Source organism: Barbatula barbatula (genome assembly GCF_947034865.1).
Source record: "Barbatula barbatula genome assembly, chromosome: 16".
NCBI lineage: Eukaryota > Metazoa > Chordata > Actinopteri > Cypriniformes > Nemacheilidae > Barbatula > Barbatula barbatula.
Genome location: NC_136779.1, coordinates 12124831 through 12144298, shown reverse-complemented (window position 1 = coordinate 12144298; position 19468 = coordinate 12124831). Strand labels below are relative to the sequence as shown.

At 36.8% G+C, this 19468-nt stretch overlaps 1 protein-coding gene across 2 annotated transcripts; it reads left to right on the top strand.

Moving 5' to 3' along the window:
* The first annotated feature begins 1943 nt into the window (after positions 1–1943).
* Positions 1944–18847, top strand: cyth3a (cytohesin 3a). 2 transcript variants are annotated; one of them, XM_079476113.1, is made up of 14 exons: positions 2000–2283; positions 9284–9366; positions 9583–9647; positions 9818–9884; positions 10050–10168; positions 11011–11091; positions 11408–11520; positions 13633–13781; positions 13880–13991; positions 14325–14401; positions 15074–15145; positions 15804–15958; positions 17296–17375; positions 17443–18847. In XM_079476113.1, the coding sequence occupies exons 1-13, from the start codon at positions 2265–2267 to the stop codon at positions 17366–17368; spliced, it is 1185 nt and encodes a 394-aa protein (XP_079332239.1). In that variant the 5' UTR covers positions 2000–2264; the 3' UTR covers positions 17369–17375; positions 17443–18847. The 2 variants fall into 2 exon arrangements, with proteins under 2 accessions (XP_079332238.1, XP_079332239.1); XM_079476112.1 differs by having other exon boundaries at positions 1944–2283; positions 17296–18847.
* Positions 18848–19468: the final 621 nt, after the last annotated feature.

Sequence of the window (19468 nt, the reverse complement as noted above, 5' to 3'; positions counted from 1 at the left end):
CCATAAAACGATGCATAAAACCAACAACTGCATTTATTAGATATTATTTGCTAAACGGATCCTGCTTGTTCTATAAACATCGTGCACTGTGCTCTGTTTGACCTTTTCTGTGTTGTTTTTATTTTTTCTTGTAATGCTGCTTTGGGATAATGCACATTGTGAAAAGCACTATATAATTTAATTGAATTATCCTGAAACTCAATTTTGCTTACCACCTCAGTCCTCTAGATGGCAGTGGTGCGCATCGTTATACAGTAGTGTTCACGTATTCTCAAGTTTAAAGGCACAGGTTCACCCAAAAAGAAATGTCGGTCTTCAATTACTCACCCTCAAATTGTTCCAAATCTGTATAAATGATGAACACAGAGAAAATATTTCAGTTCTTGGCCACCATTGACTTCCATAGTTGGGGAAATTGCTGTATCAATTTCTTTGTTTGGTTGAACACACAAGAAGATATTTGGAAGAATATAGGAAAGAAAACAATTCTGGGGCACTCTTGACTACCATTGTAATTGTTCCTACTATGGTAGTCAATGATGGCACATCTCTACTGTGTTTATGTAAATGTTTATGATGATTAAATTTGTAGTTGGCGCTCCCGCTCCCATTGTCATTCCCAGTTTTACATTTCTGTTCTTAGATAAAAGTTGAATGTGAGGCAGATAATAAATAAGAAGAAAATAATCACTTTTTTACCTGCTTACTTTGATATAAAAACAAAACATCTAAAAGAAATGGATAAAATTGTTCATGACATATTTCTTTCCATTTACTTTTAAATGTAGTTCATAGACAGACAGACACATAGATAGATAAACAATTATTATTAATCCCAAATAATCTTCATTTGGTTTTAAAATGGCCTTTCAAGGAAGGTTTGTGAGGATATTTTTCTTCCTCGCCTTTTAAAAAAGGAAAAGTGGAAAGTTCATTCTCTTCCTGAGCTTTAGCGGATATCTGTTTCCACACAGGATGTCATTCCCACCCTGAAGCCCCTGTTTTCCCTGCACCTAATTCAAACTCTTCCACTCACGCACAGGGTTTGGCTATATGTGGTCATCAGCACTATCTCATACAACATTTCCCCAGAAAGGATCAAGAGATGCACAACTTGTATAAGCAATTAAAGAACGAGGATACATTGAAGTGAATGTGAGCATACGTTTTACCAAAGACTTTGCTGGGAAAAAGTCCAAATCATTTTCCGGGTTATATGTTTGGGGGTAGATGGGGGTGTGGCATGATTTAGTGCACAACTACACAAAGGTTTAGAATAGTATTCCTGACACAAAATGAAAATGTGGAGAGATGATGACATAACCTGGGAAATTGTGTGACTAATATTGACTGTCAGAAAGCCGGTCGGTTCCTGTATTTCAAGGATTTGGGTTTCTCCACCTCATGCTGACATCACTCGTTGCATACTACACCAATATTAGGTCTTTATGAGCTCTCTTAAATTGAGTTAATCCTTTGAAAAAGCAAATATATGAAGAGTTTGGATCCAAAATGAGATAACTCCGTTTTTTATTATGTTACCATGTTTTTATTGTGTTTTATTGTTTATGTAAGCGATATATATATATATATATATATATATATATATATATATATATATATATATATATATATATATATATATATATGTTGTTTCGTTATTATGGCTTAAATAAAAAAACTGCAGTTTAATTGATATTAATTGGAATGCACATTAAAAAACGTGTTTTTCGAGATTTATCTAGCGTTATCTCATTTTTGAGATATAAGATCTCTATACAAGATCTCTACCGCGAGTTCTCTCAGCCTTTGTTACCTTTCACAGGAAGAAATGTTGCATATATTTGACATATTGTCCACGACACGTGTTGTGCAGGCTATGTAAAACACTTAATGGTCATCAAAAAGACTACTTTTGCAAATCAGTCATACATTGATGGATTATAGTGGGCGGAGCCTCTGTCGGCTGGCTAAATGAAGCGACCCATTCTCACTGGTCCTCTCTATGGATGAACGCCAGCACGAGCGGACGCGAAGCAAGCAGTCTGCATATTCCTCTATTTACACCAGGATTTACGTCCATCTCTACAGAAATATATGGATTATGCGAATGACGCTCAGAACATCCCACAACATCTAAACGGGGTTTCGACGATCTCAGTTTGTATCGTTATGTGATCGAATTTGCTTCACAAAACAGCGCTACATTTGTATCAGTGAATAACGCAGAATTTATTCGCATCGCGACCCGTCCGAGCACCAACATGGATGACGATAATCGAGGTAAGGATTTTGCGTGGGGGGTTTTTCGCAAGCATAAACAGCTGTCAATCTATGTCTGTGCCTCAAAACGTAGTAGCCTAGTGCTGCCTAGATAGAGATAGACAGCGTTGTGCCAATTTTGTTTGCTCGTGCAAACGACTCTACTAAGTAACGTTACAGAGAAGGCAGCTCACTCCGAGACACTCAAAAAGAGCAAAAAAGTGAGTTTAATGCATCGTCTTGTTTAATACTTCTACGCGATTGTAAATAACTGGACCCTTTTCTTCATTTACAAATAAAGTTGTTGCGGATTTGCGCGTGGAATGACATATATGTCATATTATGGTACATTTGACTTGCTGTCATTGTTGGATTTGTAACGCATCCAGTCTCGTTTTGCAATGTAGGTCGTGAGTTTGTTTGATGTGGAGATGCTTTGAAGTAGCTCAAGATGTTTATGAGTACAGTGGTGGTGCCAGGAGGAATCACGAGGCGTTTAATTACTTCAGAGCTCGTGCTTTTATGGACCAATGTATCATTTAACAATTTGTTCATTAGAAATGCTATATTCTAGGTCCGTAATGAAAAACAAACCTTTTGCTATAACGGTAAATGTTTTTAATAGTAACTTAATGATGTCAAACGCTTCTCGGAGCAGAAAACCAAAGCAGTGTTCTGGTTCTAGTTGTTAATGTGTTAGTAGTAGCAAAAATATTATATTTACATTTTGATAACATTTTAGTAAAACGCTAAAGAATCTGTAGGCGTTTTTGTGTATGCTGTCACACTTGTACATACTACACATGGGATTTACCCCAATATTGGTGATCACGAGACTTGAATAGTTCATCCAAAAAAATAGTGTGTATTCATGTACTCATTCTCATTCTAAACCTGTATAGGATTCTTTCTTCTGTCTGGACACAAAAGATGATATTTTGAGAAATGTCTTTGTGGTTTTGTATCCATACATTGGAAGTCAATGGGGGCCAATGTTGTTTGGTTACTGGCGTTCTTCAAAATTTTATATTTTGTGTTCTGCAGTATAAATCATGATAGTGAATAAATGACGAGATACATTTTTTTGGGTTGAGCTATCCCTTCAAATGTGTGACCGTCAAAAGCCATCTGGTCAATTGGATATTATAAGTGACCAGAGTAGGAGGATATCAAACATGGTTTTGTGGATTAGATTTATTAAATGTACATGCACCAATGGCCGTCAAGATGATTTAAATGACTTTGCACTGATTCTGTATCCAGAATCTGATTCTGTATCCAGAATCTGATTCTGTATCCAGTTACTTTAGGATCAATGGGATAGACTGCGGAGAGAGTGATTTAGATATGTATTACAATGCGAGGGCTCTTTTGGAACGCCACCAGGATTAAAATAAACAGACCAAGGAACTGGATCAAAAAAACAGACACTGGTTGATTTACAACCATAATCACTTTATCTGACCGAGACCATTGTAAATGTCTACAAGGACAAGAGAGCAAGAAGATGTAGAGGTACCATTAACCTCAATACGTCGTCTTGTATCGTGATCCAGAACTTCAAAGCCTTGGTCTCGGTGGCTAGTTAGTCTTATCTGACCGTGGGAAAAACCAAATGGAAAACCACTTTCCCTCCTTTTTCTGTGCAGATGGTTGACTTAAAAGAAAGGCCCTTACTATGTCAAGGACTTTGTTTCTTTATCAGAACGGCAAAAATGTCGTTTTACAACTGCTTCGTCCTAAGCTACAGATCAACAAAGAGCAGGACCTTCTCGAACTGATTAAAGGGAGATAGGGAGTCCTTGCACTCACACATATGTTCTGTGTTTGATTCCACCGGTGTCTGGTCCAGGCCCTATGAGGTGCCGTCTGGCACCATGACACAGGCAGTGGTCAAAACCCCATCAATGGTGTGACTTCCCCAGCTGAGATCTGAAGGACGCTGGGCCTGGAAAAACACACTAAGGTCTAGACGATATAAACCCATGTAGTTATTGCTCTAGATAAGGTACAATATTGTGCTAAAAACAACACCAAGATCATTGGTTTGACTACAGGGGAACATACAACTGATAACACTGAATGCGCTGTAATATAAAAATTCCTTAGAATCAGATAGACATCTATGCCTATAAGGGCACTTGAAGAGCCCACAAAAATAAAAATCATCTTTTTTTCAGTGTAAGGGATGTAGGTATGAAGGAGTGTGTTTTGCATATATTGTACTTGAACCAACATACTGGTGACTTGACAATGAAAAGATGGTGAATGTAGTATTTCCGGAATCATGTATACTGCATACAGCTGTGGAGTAAAAATCGAAATTGTTATTTATTCAGCATTTCTTGATGTATTGTGTGGTCATTCCAGTCCGGTGTCTGTTGAATTTCAACACAATCAAACGTCAGGAGTGACATAAAGTCATCCAACAGCAATGTGAAAGACTGACAGCAATATCAAGACACATGCAAACTGTGACATAATCGAGGGTTATCGCATTACAAATACATGTACAAATATATGAACGTGTTTTATTTGTAGTATTTGAGGTCTGAACAAATCCAGCGCATCTCTTCTGGTATTTTGACCTGTTTGACCTGTAGCTCAGTGGTAAGAGCATAGCGTTAACAACGCCAAGGTCGTGGGTTCAATCCCATGGGATGCAAAGCTACCAATGTTGAAGCGTCCTTATTTTCAGTCGTAGCTTCATGAGATGAGCACACGAGAGAGAGCTCTGTGCGTTTGTTGTGGCCTAACTGCCACATATGGAATAGATTTGAGCAAAGTCTGGAATGTTTTCCAAGATGTTTTATTTGTCATAGCAGCAGTTAAACCAGTGTTGGAACGGGGGAATTGGAATGGAAAACAAATATAGTTTTGAATCAAAGAAGCAAAAGGGGAAAGTGAAAAACCTAAATGGCTATTTGATGTTAAACCTTTTGTCTCGGCATGAGATTAAAAAAACAAAGAGTACAAAGAATCCTTGTCCAATGTTCCACCCAATGAGTCAAGACTGTCCCTGAGCCCCTCTCTTTAATGCCAGGAATGCAAGAGTCGACAGTCTTGCATACTTGGGTATTACTGCTTTATCCTTTGCAGGTTTTCTAAACGCATGAAGGGTAATTGAAGGAGATGTGGGTTTATTAAGACATCACGCATGCGGTAGTCTGAAAGATTTGGTCACAAATATATTACTTGAATCATTGCAATAATACCAATAATAACATACCATGGGGGAATTTTATTGTCTTTCAATAAGGTAATGTCTAACTCAAACAGTCTACTAGCAATATTAGCATATATTTCAATTCTTGTATTAAAATAAAACATAATTAAGCCTTTTTTATAACGCTAATCTTTTAACAGAACATCATATGCTGATATGATGCTGTATTATTAGACTAGTATCTTCTCAAAAATACCATATAGCAATTGACTTGTCTATATTTGTTTATTTACAGATTTGTCCAATCATATCTTAAAGGGATAGTTCACACAAATATGAAAATTCTGTTTTGTTTTGAAGAATGTTGGTAACCAAACAACTGCGGTACCCATTCACTTCTATTGTATGGACACAAAACCAATGCAAGTGAATGGGTACCGCTGTTGTTCTGTTACCAACATTCTTCAAAATATCTTCTTTTGTGCTTTGCAGAACTTTTGGGTAAACATTTTAATATAGAGCAAATGTTGTTTGATGTTCAGGTATATACACAGTAAGTTCTTAACCTATTTTTGCTAATAGTTTTTAAATGCCAGGCAATAAAAATCTGTGAGACTAAGAGTATAAAGAGAAACACACACTGAAAAGGAAATAAAAACTCTTTTCCTTTTGGTGAGAGATAAGCTGTCTGTATTTTCCATCTGTTCCACAGAAATGCAAATATCTTTCCTTTTCCTTTATATAGTGTTATGTATTCATCATCTCTGAAGCTACCAAATCATGTAGATTTGACCCAATACATTCCCTTCAAGTATTGCATCATCTTTATTACAAGACCTTATTCATTACTATAATTGACAGATGCATTAGGATGCATGATAGACCCCACACGCCCCTTCCAAAGCCTCATGCTATTATTAAAATTAGAAGGGGAATAAATGTGATCGAGACACATCCACGTGTACAATAAATGTCCTGTACTCTGACTCCCCGTGCAGACAACAATGCGTGTTTATGGGAATATAGAGCAGCTGGCATCATGTGCTGCTATTGAGAATTGGGATGAGATACAGTTAGAGGGATTGAGGCCAGTGGGTAGATTAGATTAAAGAGGCTTGTTGAAAACCCTTGATATCCAAATTCACGCCCAGGATCATCAGCGTGGGCTGAAATACAACGTTTTCTCCTCATCTGTGCTCTTCAGTACTGTCAGCAGTGCTTTCTGTTTCATGAGCATAATGATTTACTGGCATTTTCATGGAACGAAGCCTTAAATTGACATTTTGCCCACAGGTCAAGATGCAAAGTTGTGAAATCATCAAAAACTGCTGATGATTTAGTCTTGACATTCCTCTATTTACATATATCTTAGTTTTTAAGTTGCACTTTTTCAATGTTGAAGTTTATCACTTGCTGCTACAATTTCTTGCTGCTGGGGCACCTGGAATATTCCTTAAAATATGTTTGTTTTCCGTAACATTACATGTTTTTCTGTAATTGGACATATTTAAAAAATAAATGAAAATCTGTTTCAATAAAACACTAACATTTCATAAAATGACAGTATATGTAATTTTTTTTTACATATCCTGTTTTGTATATAGTCTGCCAATATTTTCGGGGTTTTAAAGACTAACAGATTTTTACTGTCAGCCTCAGACCAACGGTTGCCTGCATTCTAAAACTGTGTCCTTAATTCTAACAATTTTCCACCCTGCCACAAAATTTCATGATTTTTGCGAATTCCACAGGCGAGTAAGAGGCACGGGCCTTCATAGTTAAAAGCAATATTTTATTTTTACCCCAACACTTTTACTTCCATAGTAGTTGTTATGGTATGTATGACCATACCCAGACCCTGTTGTGTAATGAAGAAATGGTTCCTCATTTAATAGGGTCTTCATAAAATAATGAAAGATTCCTCTGCGCTGGATTTGAAAGCTCTGGTGATGGCAGTGAATCAGCCCAATGATGTTTTTGTTAAGGCTGAACTCTGATTCATGCACTCATTCTCAACTTCCCCTCCATTGTCATGCGGCAAAACCAGACAACCGCAGGAAATTCCCCCATGCCCCTCTTATAAACCCGTCTAATCCTGCTGTGCCTAAGGTACTATTATATAATGAACTGATTTTGTCCAGATTTACAGGGAATGAGCCACAAGCATTCAAAGTCCCCATCCAAAACTCTGCAGCAGTCTGTCCTACTTGTGAAAGTTTGTTGAAACTTCAGATGCAGGCAGTTCAGGAATGAACTGGAAAGAAGGTCCTGTGTGACTTCATTAAATCTGAAGCAATTAAAAACCTCCAGAAATGAGTTAAGTAACGTACGCATAGGAGGATATTATGCTCAAAGGGTACATTTTGTATTATTACACGGCTCGTTGGAATGCTTGATTCTGATTGGTCAGTCTTAACATTTGCAGGTTCGTTATCCCCAGATAACAACCTCTCAAAACTAATAACACACGGCAACCTGGATGCAGCAAATCATTTTGACAGTTTGTTTTGACAAATTAAATATAAATGTCTTTTACTAGCATATACAACATTATATTTACAAATCATCGGACCAAATTGCCTGTTCGTGACATTTGAACAGCGTTTCTTACCGTAAAACCGAAAGTAAACAGATTTTCCTCTGCAGTCTGTAAAAATTAGCTTATTAAATATTTCCATATGTCCAGTTTTTTCTCATGTGGCAAGTAGCCGTGTAATAAGCAGGATAATGTACAAGCAGCTGTATTGCAAAATAAGCCCCTTCAGTGTGATTGGGGGGGGGGTATTGTCGGGGCGTATTTCTGCGATAACAACCGGTTGCCTGTACATTAAACCCTAACATAGTGTTACCTAATCGAATCTTTCGTCCCGGACAGGGACTAGGTGGAGCCAGGACTAGGTTTTACTGGTATTTAAGCAGTTTTTACAATCATGCCTTACAAAAAACGTCACTGATGTGCATTTTGAGACAAAATAAGGACACTGGTTTATTTTAAGATGGAAACGAGCTCTGCAAGCCGTTTTCAGTTTAGACAGCTCTAACATTTATTTTAGTTCAGGACTAGCTTATACCGTGTACGGGAAACCACCACTTTGTGTTTCAGAAGGCACTGTAATTTAAAGGTAAAGACCAATATACTTCTGCCCCACTAGCATCTAACCAAAGAAACTGTGATGAAACTGTCAGAAACTGTGATGGTTATCAAACAGTTTTGTCAAACCCTGCCCTGTCCTCCATGTGTCAGATTTTGTGTCAGATGCTCTTTAAACACACGTTTCGAATAGCATGACAGAAAAAATACTATTATCACATGGCATACCTATAGTTGCCTCATTTTAAGCTCGAATAGGACCACATTTTGCATCATAAAAAACGAATAGTTAAATTAATTTAGTTTCAAGTAATAAATTCAAAATAATGCCTTTTTAAAATTTAGAACTGTATTTTCAGAGTCCTGATGGAGATTTATTGTCTGTATAGGACATACTTTAAAGGCGAAGTTCACCCAAAAATCAACATTGTGTGATTTTTTTTACTCACCCATATGACGTTAAACATGTTTAGAGAACTTCCAGCGTCTTTTGAGCACAAATGAAGATATTTAGGTGACATCCGTCATTGATCACATCATTTAAGTAAACATTCAAAGCGAGTTCCACAGATCCAAACACCCTGTAAATCAACAGTAGATATAATAGTTTTAGGCTCACCTGTGCTGACTTTAACGCGTGAAGCTTCTCTGAATTCGTTGTATCTCACTTAAATGCTTTTTTTGGAAAATAAAACCTGCTTATTGCCAGATGAGTCATTTTTTAAATATTATTATAAAGTAACGTAACATTTTTGCCCTCATAGTGCCTGATGATCTGTCACTTGAAGAAAGAGATGAGCTGTCAAACATCAGACGAAGAAAAAAAGAGCTGCTAGATGATATTGAGGTATTGAGCTTATTCGAAGTCTTCTTAAAATCACAACATCTTCGAGATTGACATTTAGCATGTCGCCCCACCGCAATATAATTTTATTTTCAGTAAATTGTGAGATTAATATAAAAGAATATGAATTCATTAAATATTCATATGTTTTATTATTAGTTTAATAGGACCATGTTTTGAGTACAAAATCAGTGCTGTAACCTTTCTTTATTCTTGCAGCGGTTAAAGTTTGAGATCTCTGAAGTCATGACAGAGATCGAGCATTTAACATGCGTCAGAGAAAAGTAAGCACTTTTATTTCCTTATATTCTTGCTTCTGACCTAATCACTGTAGCAGGTTATCAATTGTAGTATTTGTGTGTTTGTATCAAGGCTAGCCTGAAGATTATATACATTTGATTTATACCTATGTTATATTTGCATTACATGCATTTAATTTCACGTTACGTTACAGCAAAAGCACTCAGAGGAACAAACAGATTGCAGTCGGACGAAAGAAATTTAATATGGATCCTAAAAAGGTGAGTTCTCTATATGACTTTGCTCTTAAACATGTTTTCCATTGTTTAATCCCCCCTAACAGTAACAAACAAATAGTACATATCGCATATATATAAAGGCTGGATTAGATTTATGTATTGTTTTTGTGAAGTGGAAACTGGTTAACATCTCAAACATCTTTGCAGGGAATCCAATTTCTTTTGGAGAACGATCTTCTGCAACACACACCTGAGGACATCTCGCAGTTTCTCTATAAAGGCGAAGGCCTAAACAAAACCGCCATAGGAGATTATTTAGGGGAAAGGTGAGTCACAAAGCTTACACAGCAAGACCTGCGTTTGTAAGAAATATGTGTGTGATGTTAGATAAGGCCTGGCCCTAGAAAAATACTTTGTTCTGTGGGGAAATGACTTCCCTATTTGTAACCAAAATCACCGGTCTCCAAAACAAATGTGTATAGGCTTTATCTCACCTTTGCCGATCTCAACATGTGAGTGGCTAAAAATGTTATTGTAGCCTATTTGGTAAAGAAAACAGCTGGCAATGCCAAGATCATGGCTTTGATTCCCAGGTAACACACAAACTGATATGTATTCTTTAAATAAAAGTATCCATCAAATGGACAAAAGCACATGTAGCACTTAATATTGTGTCTGTATGCAGTCATGCAGGTTTGTAACAGCATTAATCTACTAGCTCGACTATTGTGAGCACAGATAAAAGAGCGAGCTTGATATACCGTGCAATATCTGAAGATGTAAAAATAGCCATGTCCACGTAAGCATCCTGTCCAAGTTGATAACAGTAGTAAGGCTGTCTTTGCTGCGCACTGGCCTGCAGCTCATGCACAGTGTTTTCGTTTCCTGCATATGAACTATACACAGCCATCCCTGGTAATTGTATTCACGAGGAGAGCTGGAAACTGTAATTATTGTAGATGAGATTTGAAGAACGTAGAGGCCTCGTGTCAGCTTGTGTAAGCAAGAGTATGTGCTTATAAATTGGTTCATTACCTTGTTTTTAAGACCTTTGCATGTGTTCAAATGTAGCCGAACCCAAACAAAGACTTCGGTGAATGTTTGGATTGTGATTGTTTTGAACTGGTGTGAAATACACTGAATATTATGTTTTTTTTATCATTTTTAGAGATGATTTCAACATTAAGGTTCTACAGGCTTTTGTGGAGCTTCATGAGTTTGCGGATCTTAACCTGGTTCAAGCTTTGAGGTAAGATTTGTATGTCCAAACACTGCTGTCTTCTCTTAAGATGAACCAGTATGTTATTCATGTAATATTTTAGATTTGCATTTTTAATATTAACTCAAAGGGGTAGTTCACTTCAAAATTTGCCCTCATCTACTTTTCATAATCATTTTATTTCTACTATGGAAAGTCAATGGGGGCAAATTCTGAAGTGAACTACTCCTTTAACGATTAAAGATTTATTGTATTTAGATTTATTAAAACAGTAACATTATTATACAGTATATTTTCATTTTGTCTTTGTTTTATGTCTAAGTAAGATTCCTCTTTCTCCTTGTAGGCAGTTTTTGTGGAGTTTCAGACTTCCGGGTGAAGCGCAGAAGATCGATCGAATGATGGAGGCTTTCGCTGCTCGATATTGCCAATGTAACCCAGGTGTCTTTCAGTCTACAGGTGAGGCACCCATGTTTGTCCCAAATTCTGACATGTGGCATTAAAATGTTTGTGTTTGCATGGTGGTGCATGCAATCTGCATACTTCTGCACTGTTCTACACAACTTAGTGTGTATAGTACTGCTTTAACAGCGTTGCCATATAAGTTTATGTTTACACAATGAAAAACAGAATGCGCTTTTTGAAAAGTTTCACTTTCACACGACAGCGTTATCAAAATGATCTGCATTTACACAGATCTGGGAAAACAAATAAATACTCGCTCATGCCTACAGACTGAATGTATGTATGAAGTCATCGTTTTTGGAAAACACAGCCTCAGAGTTTACAGGGAGACAATTACGCTGTTACGACTCGTTTTCATAAGTTTGCGTTTTCAGTCCCCCAAAATGCCGTTGTTGTGTAAGTCAAAACCCTTAAAAGGTGTGTGCAAACAGCCTCTAAGAACCATTTTTCAAGGAGCCAGAGAGGGGTGTCCAAGGTGGCACTGAACACCCCTGACATCCAATTGGCCACCTGGGTGTCACCCCAAAAGTTGATTCGCTACTTACGTTGGTCGACATCAGATTTCACCTCTCGTTAAACAAAGCTTTAATTTTGACCTTTGGCGGGAGTGATTGTCAAGCGAGTCAACGTTTATCGCTATAGTTGTTGTTCGATGATTATACAGCGCGAAATAGGAGATTTCTTTTTAAAGACTGTAGAAAGATATAAAAGAAGCACATTTGCATCACTGCAATTTGCTAAACAAATGGAATATTAAAATACACACGATTTCTAGTCATTTCAAGTTCATGTTTTATCAGATACGTGGTGCTCTGATCCACATCAGTTTACATACACCTCAGGTGCTGCTTTGTTTCATGTTTAAATTAAACAAGCGATCAGGTTTAAGCTATGTTTTCTATTTTATTATTAATTTAATCTATATACATTTAGAATTACATTCATCTCATTACATTGTTTTGTATACGTTTGTGGGACAAACTCTGGGAAGTAAATGATCATTTAAACCTCTAATCAGCAATCCTAGGATTTATTGATTTATAATTCGATTCCAGGTCAGGGTTACACACACATTTTCTGTCATGGTCTGTGGACCCCCCAGAAGTAGCCTTGGCCACCCCGTATGTAAAACTCTAGATCCGCCACTGTTTGAGCCATAAGAAAATAAGAACGGCGCAAAGACTCGTCACTGATACAACCATTGCTGTTTCAGATCTGCTTCCGCAACACAAGCATGTACTGCTCACACGTCGAATAAGGCATCTACTTTATGTACCTATAATCCACAGTCCGAATTCATGCGATTGGCAAGGACTAATTTGCATATTCATTAATCTGTCTATATTAAAGGAAGCAAGGGTGTAGAATTAGTATTTTGAAGGCACAAAGAAATGATCACAGAGAAAAACTTTTAAGTGATCAAATTATTGAATGCAGTGGGACTTTTTGGGGTGGGGTTTGTTGTGTCGCGTCGCGTCAAGCCTCATCCAGTTTGGACAACATTTAAAGTTATAATAGGTTCTATTGTCGTGTCGCATCACGTCATGTAAAAGTGAAGTATGAGTGTACCATAGGCGATTGCATACCCTTCTAAACTTCATACACTTGACGCACAGTACAAAATTTAAGTGCATGGTGTAGTGTATAATGTACCATCGTTTGGAACACAACTTTTCTCTCTGTGCAAGGCAAGGTTAAATTACACAGCACTCTCTGTCTCTCTGGAGAATCTGGCCCACTCAACAGAAAGCTTTATAACTGGCGGTCAAATAGTGCACATCATTTCTGAAAGACTGTATAAAATGCAACAGACTAGAAATGGACTGAAAATGTTGCACTAAAACTAGTCGCAGGGGAGTTTTTATATGTGCAATGTCCTAAAATATTAATGTTTCCGACTACAATATTTACCTTTCAGCATGATTCCTTCTCAAGATACAGAAACACTATCCGTCAGATTAAAAAGTGGCTTTTGTGTTGCACCATTTTGAATTTTTTTATAACACGAGGCAACAAAGGAACAATTAAACTGAGAAAAGCAATTGCAAGGTTTTGATGTCTTCGTATAAATGCTTTATTTACTCCAGTGCTTTCTTCTTTCGCCAGACACGTGCTACGTTCTCTCATTTTCTGTCATCATGCTGAACACCAGCCTGCACAACCCCAATGTTAGAGACAAGCCCTCTGTGGAGAGGTTCATCTTAATGAACCGGGGCATCAATGAGGGTGGAGATCTGCCTGAGGACCTGCTCCGAGTCAGTTTCTGCTTTCTGCTGCGGCGGAACAAGTTTCATACCATAGACTTATGTAACCACACAACACGCATTTACATAATGATCTTTCGTTCCCACAGAATTTATACGAGAGTATTAAAAACGAGCCTTTCAAAATTCCTGAAGATGATGGGAATGATCTAACTCACACATTCTTCAATCCGGACAGAGAGGGGTGGCTGTTAAAATTAGGTTTGTTTTATCCATTTATTTATTTTGGGGGATTTCAAACATCATACAGCAGATGTTTTACTCTGACATCATTGCAAGCAATAATGAGCTTTAAGCGTTTTTCTCATAGTGATTAGGCTCAGAATAGATGCATCCCTTTAAGATGTGCATTAAAGGGATACCTCACCCAAAAATGAATCATTTACTCACCCTAAATCAATCTTAGGGTGAGTAAATGATGACAGAATTTTCATTTTTGGGTGAACTATCCCTTTAAGCAAATGTTAGTTGTAAAACAGAAACTATACCAGCTCCGTGCAATGCAATTATTCGTTGATCTGTTTTAACTTGCAGGTGGGCGAGTGAAGACCTGGAAGAGGAGATGGTTCATATTGACTGACAATTGTCTGTATTACTTTGAATATACAACAGTAAGTTATATGTTCAAATCATTGCTAAAGAAAACACTAGAAACCCAATAAAAACCATTACAAAATATTTTTTTGTAGTATTTTGGGAATTATTCCAAAAGGATTTAATGGGTCCCATCTGCCAGATAACAAGCACCATTATAGTTTATATTAAAGCCAATATATTTCTTAATATAACCATTGAATCCATTACATTATCTATCATGTTTTGTGCAGGCTTCTATTGTTTTATTCAGCTGGGATGTGTTCTATATTTTAATGTCAAAGATAACAAAATCAGAAAAACAAAATTCAGTATCTTGTCATATACTAGTGCTTTGCTGTGCTTACACTCTCAACTGAGACCAAACAAACACATGATCTCTGGGTTGGAAGTGAACATGTGGCTGGTTTAATACCAGACCCGTGCAAAGAACACAATCACAATCACCTCCCGCTGTGCCATCTCATCAGCAAAGTGGAAGGAAATCGTTTTTTTTGCGCCTGGCTGTGTTCTACATTTAGCCTAAGAGTCAGACAGTCAGTAGATGCTTTATATGTTTTTTTTCCAAAGCTCCCCACCCTCCACTTCACGTATTGAAATATATTAAAGATTAAGAACTAGTTGCTTAAATAATAAAAAATAAACAGACCTTTAAAATGGGGATTAAAGGATGAAATGTGTGTTCACAGGACAAAGAGCCTCGAGGGATCATTCCACTGGAGAATCTCAGTATAAGAGAGGTCGAGGAACCAAGAAAACCTGTGAGTTCCTCTTAATGCAAACATCTCAAGCATCATTTCTGGAATTGAGTTGCTACAAAAAAATCCCTGAGAACCGGAAGTTGTGATCGTGTTTACTTCTATATTCTTCCGCCTTAATAATTTGTATTTATTTAGCTTTACCTTTCCAATTATGAGGGCACGTGAATTTTAAAAAGAGAAGGACCCACTTTGCTGCAATATTTCAAGAAAAATAGGAATTGTTCTTTTTTATTTCACTGGGACTTTAAATTCAGTATTCAGTAAATGTCATTAACCTCAACAGCTAAAGACAGACAGGAAACTGTATTTACAATTTGACAGATGCCTTTATCCTGTTACACATCCATTTGTTTATTGCTTTATGTCTTCGCTGGGATCTGAACCAATGGCGCTAGCGTTAACGCTGTGTCAGTCGAGCTACAGGAATGTTCTGCTTTCTTTGTTTCTTCACATTTCACAAGTACATAGTTACAAATGAGTGAATCTGAATGAAAGCGACGTTGTCAGCACTAAGCCACAGATGAATGATTTGCTGTTAAAAGCGAATAAATGACTCTCTGCTAAACAGTTTTTTTATAACCCTATATTTACAACCTAAAGTTTGTCAATGGTTAAATTAAAGAAGTAAAAGTGACCGTGTCATATTTTAACATTTCAGAATTGCTTTGAGCTCTACAACCCCGGTCACAAGGGGCAGGTAATAAAAGCATGCAAGACGGAAGCCGATGGGAAGGTGGTGGAGGGGAATCACGTGGTGTACAGAATATCAGCACCCACTCCCGAAGAGAAGGAAGAGTGGATTAAATCCATCAAGTAAGACTTTATCGTGTCAGGCCTTATCATTTTCTTCCTGTCTGACCGATGCGTGTCAGCTGTAGGTCATGCGCACACACACACACATATGCAAACTAAGGAGCATCGACTATCAGAAATGATCACAGCTGTACAGTAGTTTCCGTGTTTTAGACCTTGACTCTGGTGTGTACACATGAAGGGACGGGGAAATGAGAATGGCTCTCTCGCATTGTAGTGCTGACAAGACTAATGGAGTCGGACTGACCCAAGTCCTCTCAAGGTTAAATGGGTTTCCTGAGGATAAATCAGCATTTATCGGCAGAGAAAAGGGAAGGCAAAGAGTGCTTAGTCTTTCATTGTTTAGCCAAAAGTCTGGTTTCTTTTTTCCGGCGTGGCCTTAGAGAGAAATGGGGTATTTGCACAGCAAAGAAATCTGTTTGTGTTATTGAAATGATATATTCCCAATCTATGTAATTCAGCACTACAAAATACTGTGTGCACTTGTCGGCTATTGTGAAATACAGGGTCCAACATTTTTTACATACCTGCCAGAAAAATGCCTGCCAAAAAATCATTAACAGTAACAATAACACATTTTCAAGTTTTATTACAGACAGACAGACAGATTTTGGGATTATAATAATGTGATTTATTATTATTTCTATGAAAAGACAACAATTAAACGAAGACAAACACACTTATGTTAAACGAAGATATGATTTTCTTTTCCTTTTTTTCACACAAAAATGGGTGAAGAATGTCATCATTTACACCCTCAGATTATTCCAAGCCTGTATAAATGTCTTTGCCCTGAACACAAAGAAAGATATTTGGAAGAATGTCAGTAACCAAACAGATCTCACCCCCATTGACTGCCATAGTAGGGAAAATAATTACTATGGGTGTCAATGGGATCTGTTTGGTTACTGACATTGTTCCAAATATCTTTCTTATCTTGTGTTTAGCAGAACAAACACATTTATAGATCTTCTATACTGTATATGAATTGAGGGTGGTGTTAATAAAATGTGTCATAATAAAACAATGGTTACAAACTCTAGGTAATGTGGGTATTGTGTAGGTGTCTAGATAACACACGTCCTAGTAATGTCAGTCTGTGGTCAGTAAAGGCCGTGTTTAAAGTGCCTCAGCACATTCTGTGCAGCTAGCAGGAAATATGGGTCACCCACACCCAAAATAACAGCAACACTATTTATTTACAGGTTTTACCCATAATTCCAAATTGACTGGTTCCATGGAATACCATGATGGTTTTATATACATAATGATTGTATATTTGAATAAATATGCTTCTGTTGGATTTTAAAGATGATTTTGACCTGTTTTGTCTACAGGGCGAGCATCAGCAGGGACCCTTTCTATGACATGCTGGCCACCAGGAAGCGGAGAGTGGCCACTAAAAAGTGAAAGCTGTGTAAGTTTTGAACCTCTAGCTTGGGCTCAACTGATCAATCTTTACACAGACTCTTTTGATCTTCCAGGTGACCGAAAAGAGGATGAAGTAGGACAATATTGTTCAAAATAAATTGTCTATATAGGTCCGTACGTGTGAATCTAAAGGATGTGTGCTTCTCGCTCTAGTGAAAAAACAATGGATTGAATGGGGAATGTTTGATGGTGCAGTAATATACTGTTTTTTGTCTTGTCAAAAAAGAACTTTAAAGAGTGATAACCTTTAAAACTATGCTATAATATCTGCATCCTTTCAAATGTGGGTACAATGTACAGTGAGAGGCGCCCCCTGCTGCCTACAGCATGAATCACAAATGTTCGATTATGTTTTCTTAGACTCAGATTCATTGTAGAGTTATAAAAAAGTGGTTATGCCATTTCAATGTACATTGTTTTATAAACATTTCAAGTTTTATTGTAGTGCTGTTTAATACTGTTCAATCCATTCATTGCATTGAACGTTTAAAATGTTTTATGTTTATCTCATAGCCATTTAAATCAGCAGGACTGGTTCTTTTAATTCCAACACATGAAGTAATCAGACAACATTTGTACATTCTATTTATTTCTTTTGTTATAAGGTCTTTAATAGTATTTTGAAATATGCTGTAAAACTAACATTTTCTTACGTTCCCTCAATATGCTGGTAATACTCAATATGCTGTGTTCTCAACAATAATACAAATTCTTCACCCATGTGAAAGCTTTATTTTATTTAAACAGTTGCTGATGTTAAAACATTTGTTGTATTTATTAACATTTGTAAATCTGTTATGTTTGATTCTTAAACGTATGCATCACAAAAGCCATGATTGATTATTTTTGTAGCTAAAACATTCGATTTCTTTGGTCTGTGAGTTTTTGTTATGGTTTAATGCAAATACAATACAATAAATACATATATACTAGCCCTGTTTACTGAATCATGATATAGACCAAAAACAGGCTTTAAGGTTAAGGAACCATGAGTCCGTGACATCTCCAGTGTCATGCAGCAATACTAATCATATTAATCTTCGAAAATACAGAAAGTGGATTAAATATTTACCTGTTTTGTGAAGGACCATGGTTCAGGAAAATAAGAGATTGATGTTTTAGTCAGGTACCACTAAAAAATGTCAATATGCTTACAGGTCAGATCTCACTTTGGGAGTGTGCGGTAGCAATGGTGCAGGTGGCAGAGCTAGGCAAACTTTTCTATAAATACTCAATTAAAAAAAGAGGTATACATTTTATTGCAATAGATTCATGTGCCGACTATAGCTTCTGTTAAACACTTTGATGTCAAATGTATGTTTAATGAAATGGTGTTATGGATTTACAATATACTTATCAATGTTATCAATACCAGAATTTGAGTTGTAAATTGCTCTCGAAATTCACATATAATCCTCACAAACTAATAAATGTTTTGTTCAGAGACAATCTACACCCAAAAACGATGGGGTATGTTATTGCTTTCTGTATGTTTTTAGAAGGCCAGTAAATGGGTATAAGTCACAAACCTAAAGTATGCTGTGTGACATGAATATAAAACACATGCTATGAACAACTTTTGAATTCTTTGGTTGGCACTAAACATTTTTAACAATACTTACAGACGCTTTGGGGAAATATAAACTAAATAACATTGAAAGTTTGCTAATGTTGCGTAGACACAATCGAATTAACTCTATTTGCACCTTCACTGTTCAAACTGTAGAAATTGCAGTATTGACAGGTTGCCATTAACTGTAGATTTAAATGTATGTAATTTAATGGTTTGTTCAAAGATAAATTACCATTGAACATTAACTTTATCTTTACAGATTTTATTTTTAAATAATAGCCTCATGCAACGCATTCTGATAACCAAAATCTGAAAAAAACTGAAACTGGTTAATGATGGTTCCCCGAATGCTTTGCATGAGGCTGTTATTTTATAGGGTTTTTTTCTGTAAAGACAAACATCAGTTTAATGTTAATTTATCTTTGAACAAACGGTTGCCAGCAAATTGCATATATGTAAATTTACAGTAAGTTACTGGTAACCTGCTGCCAGTAATACTGTAATTA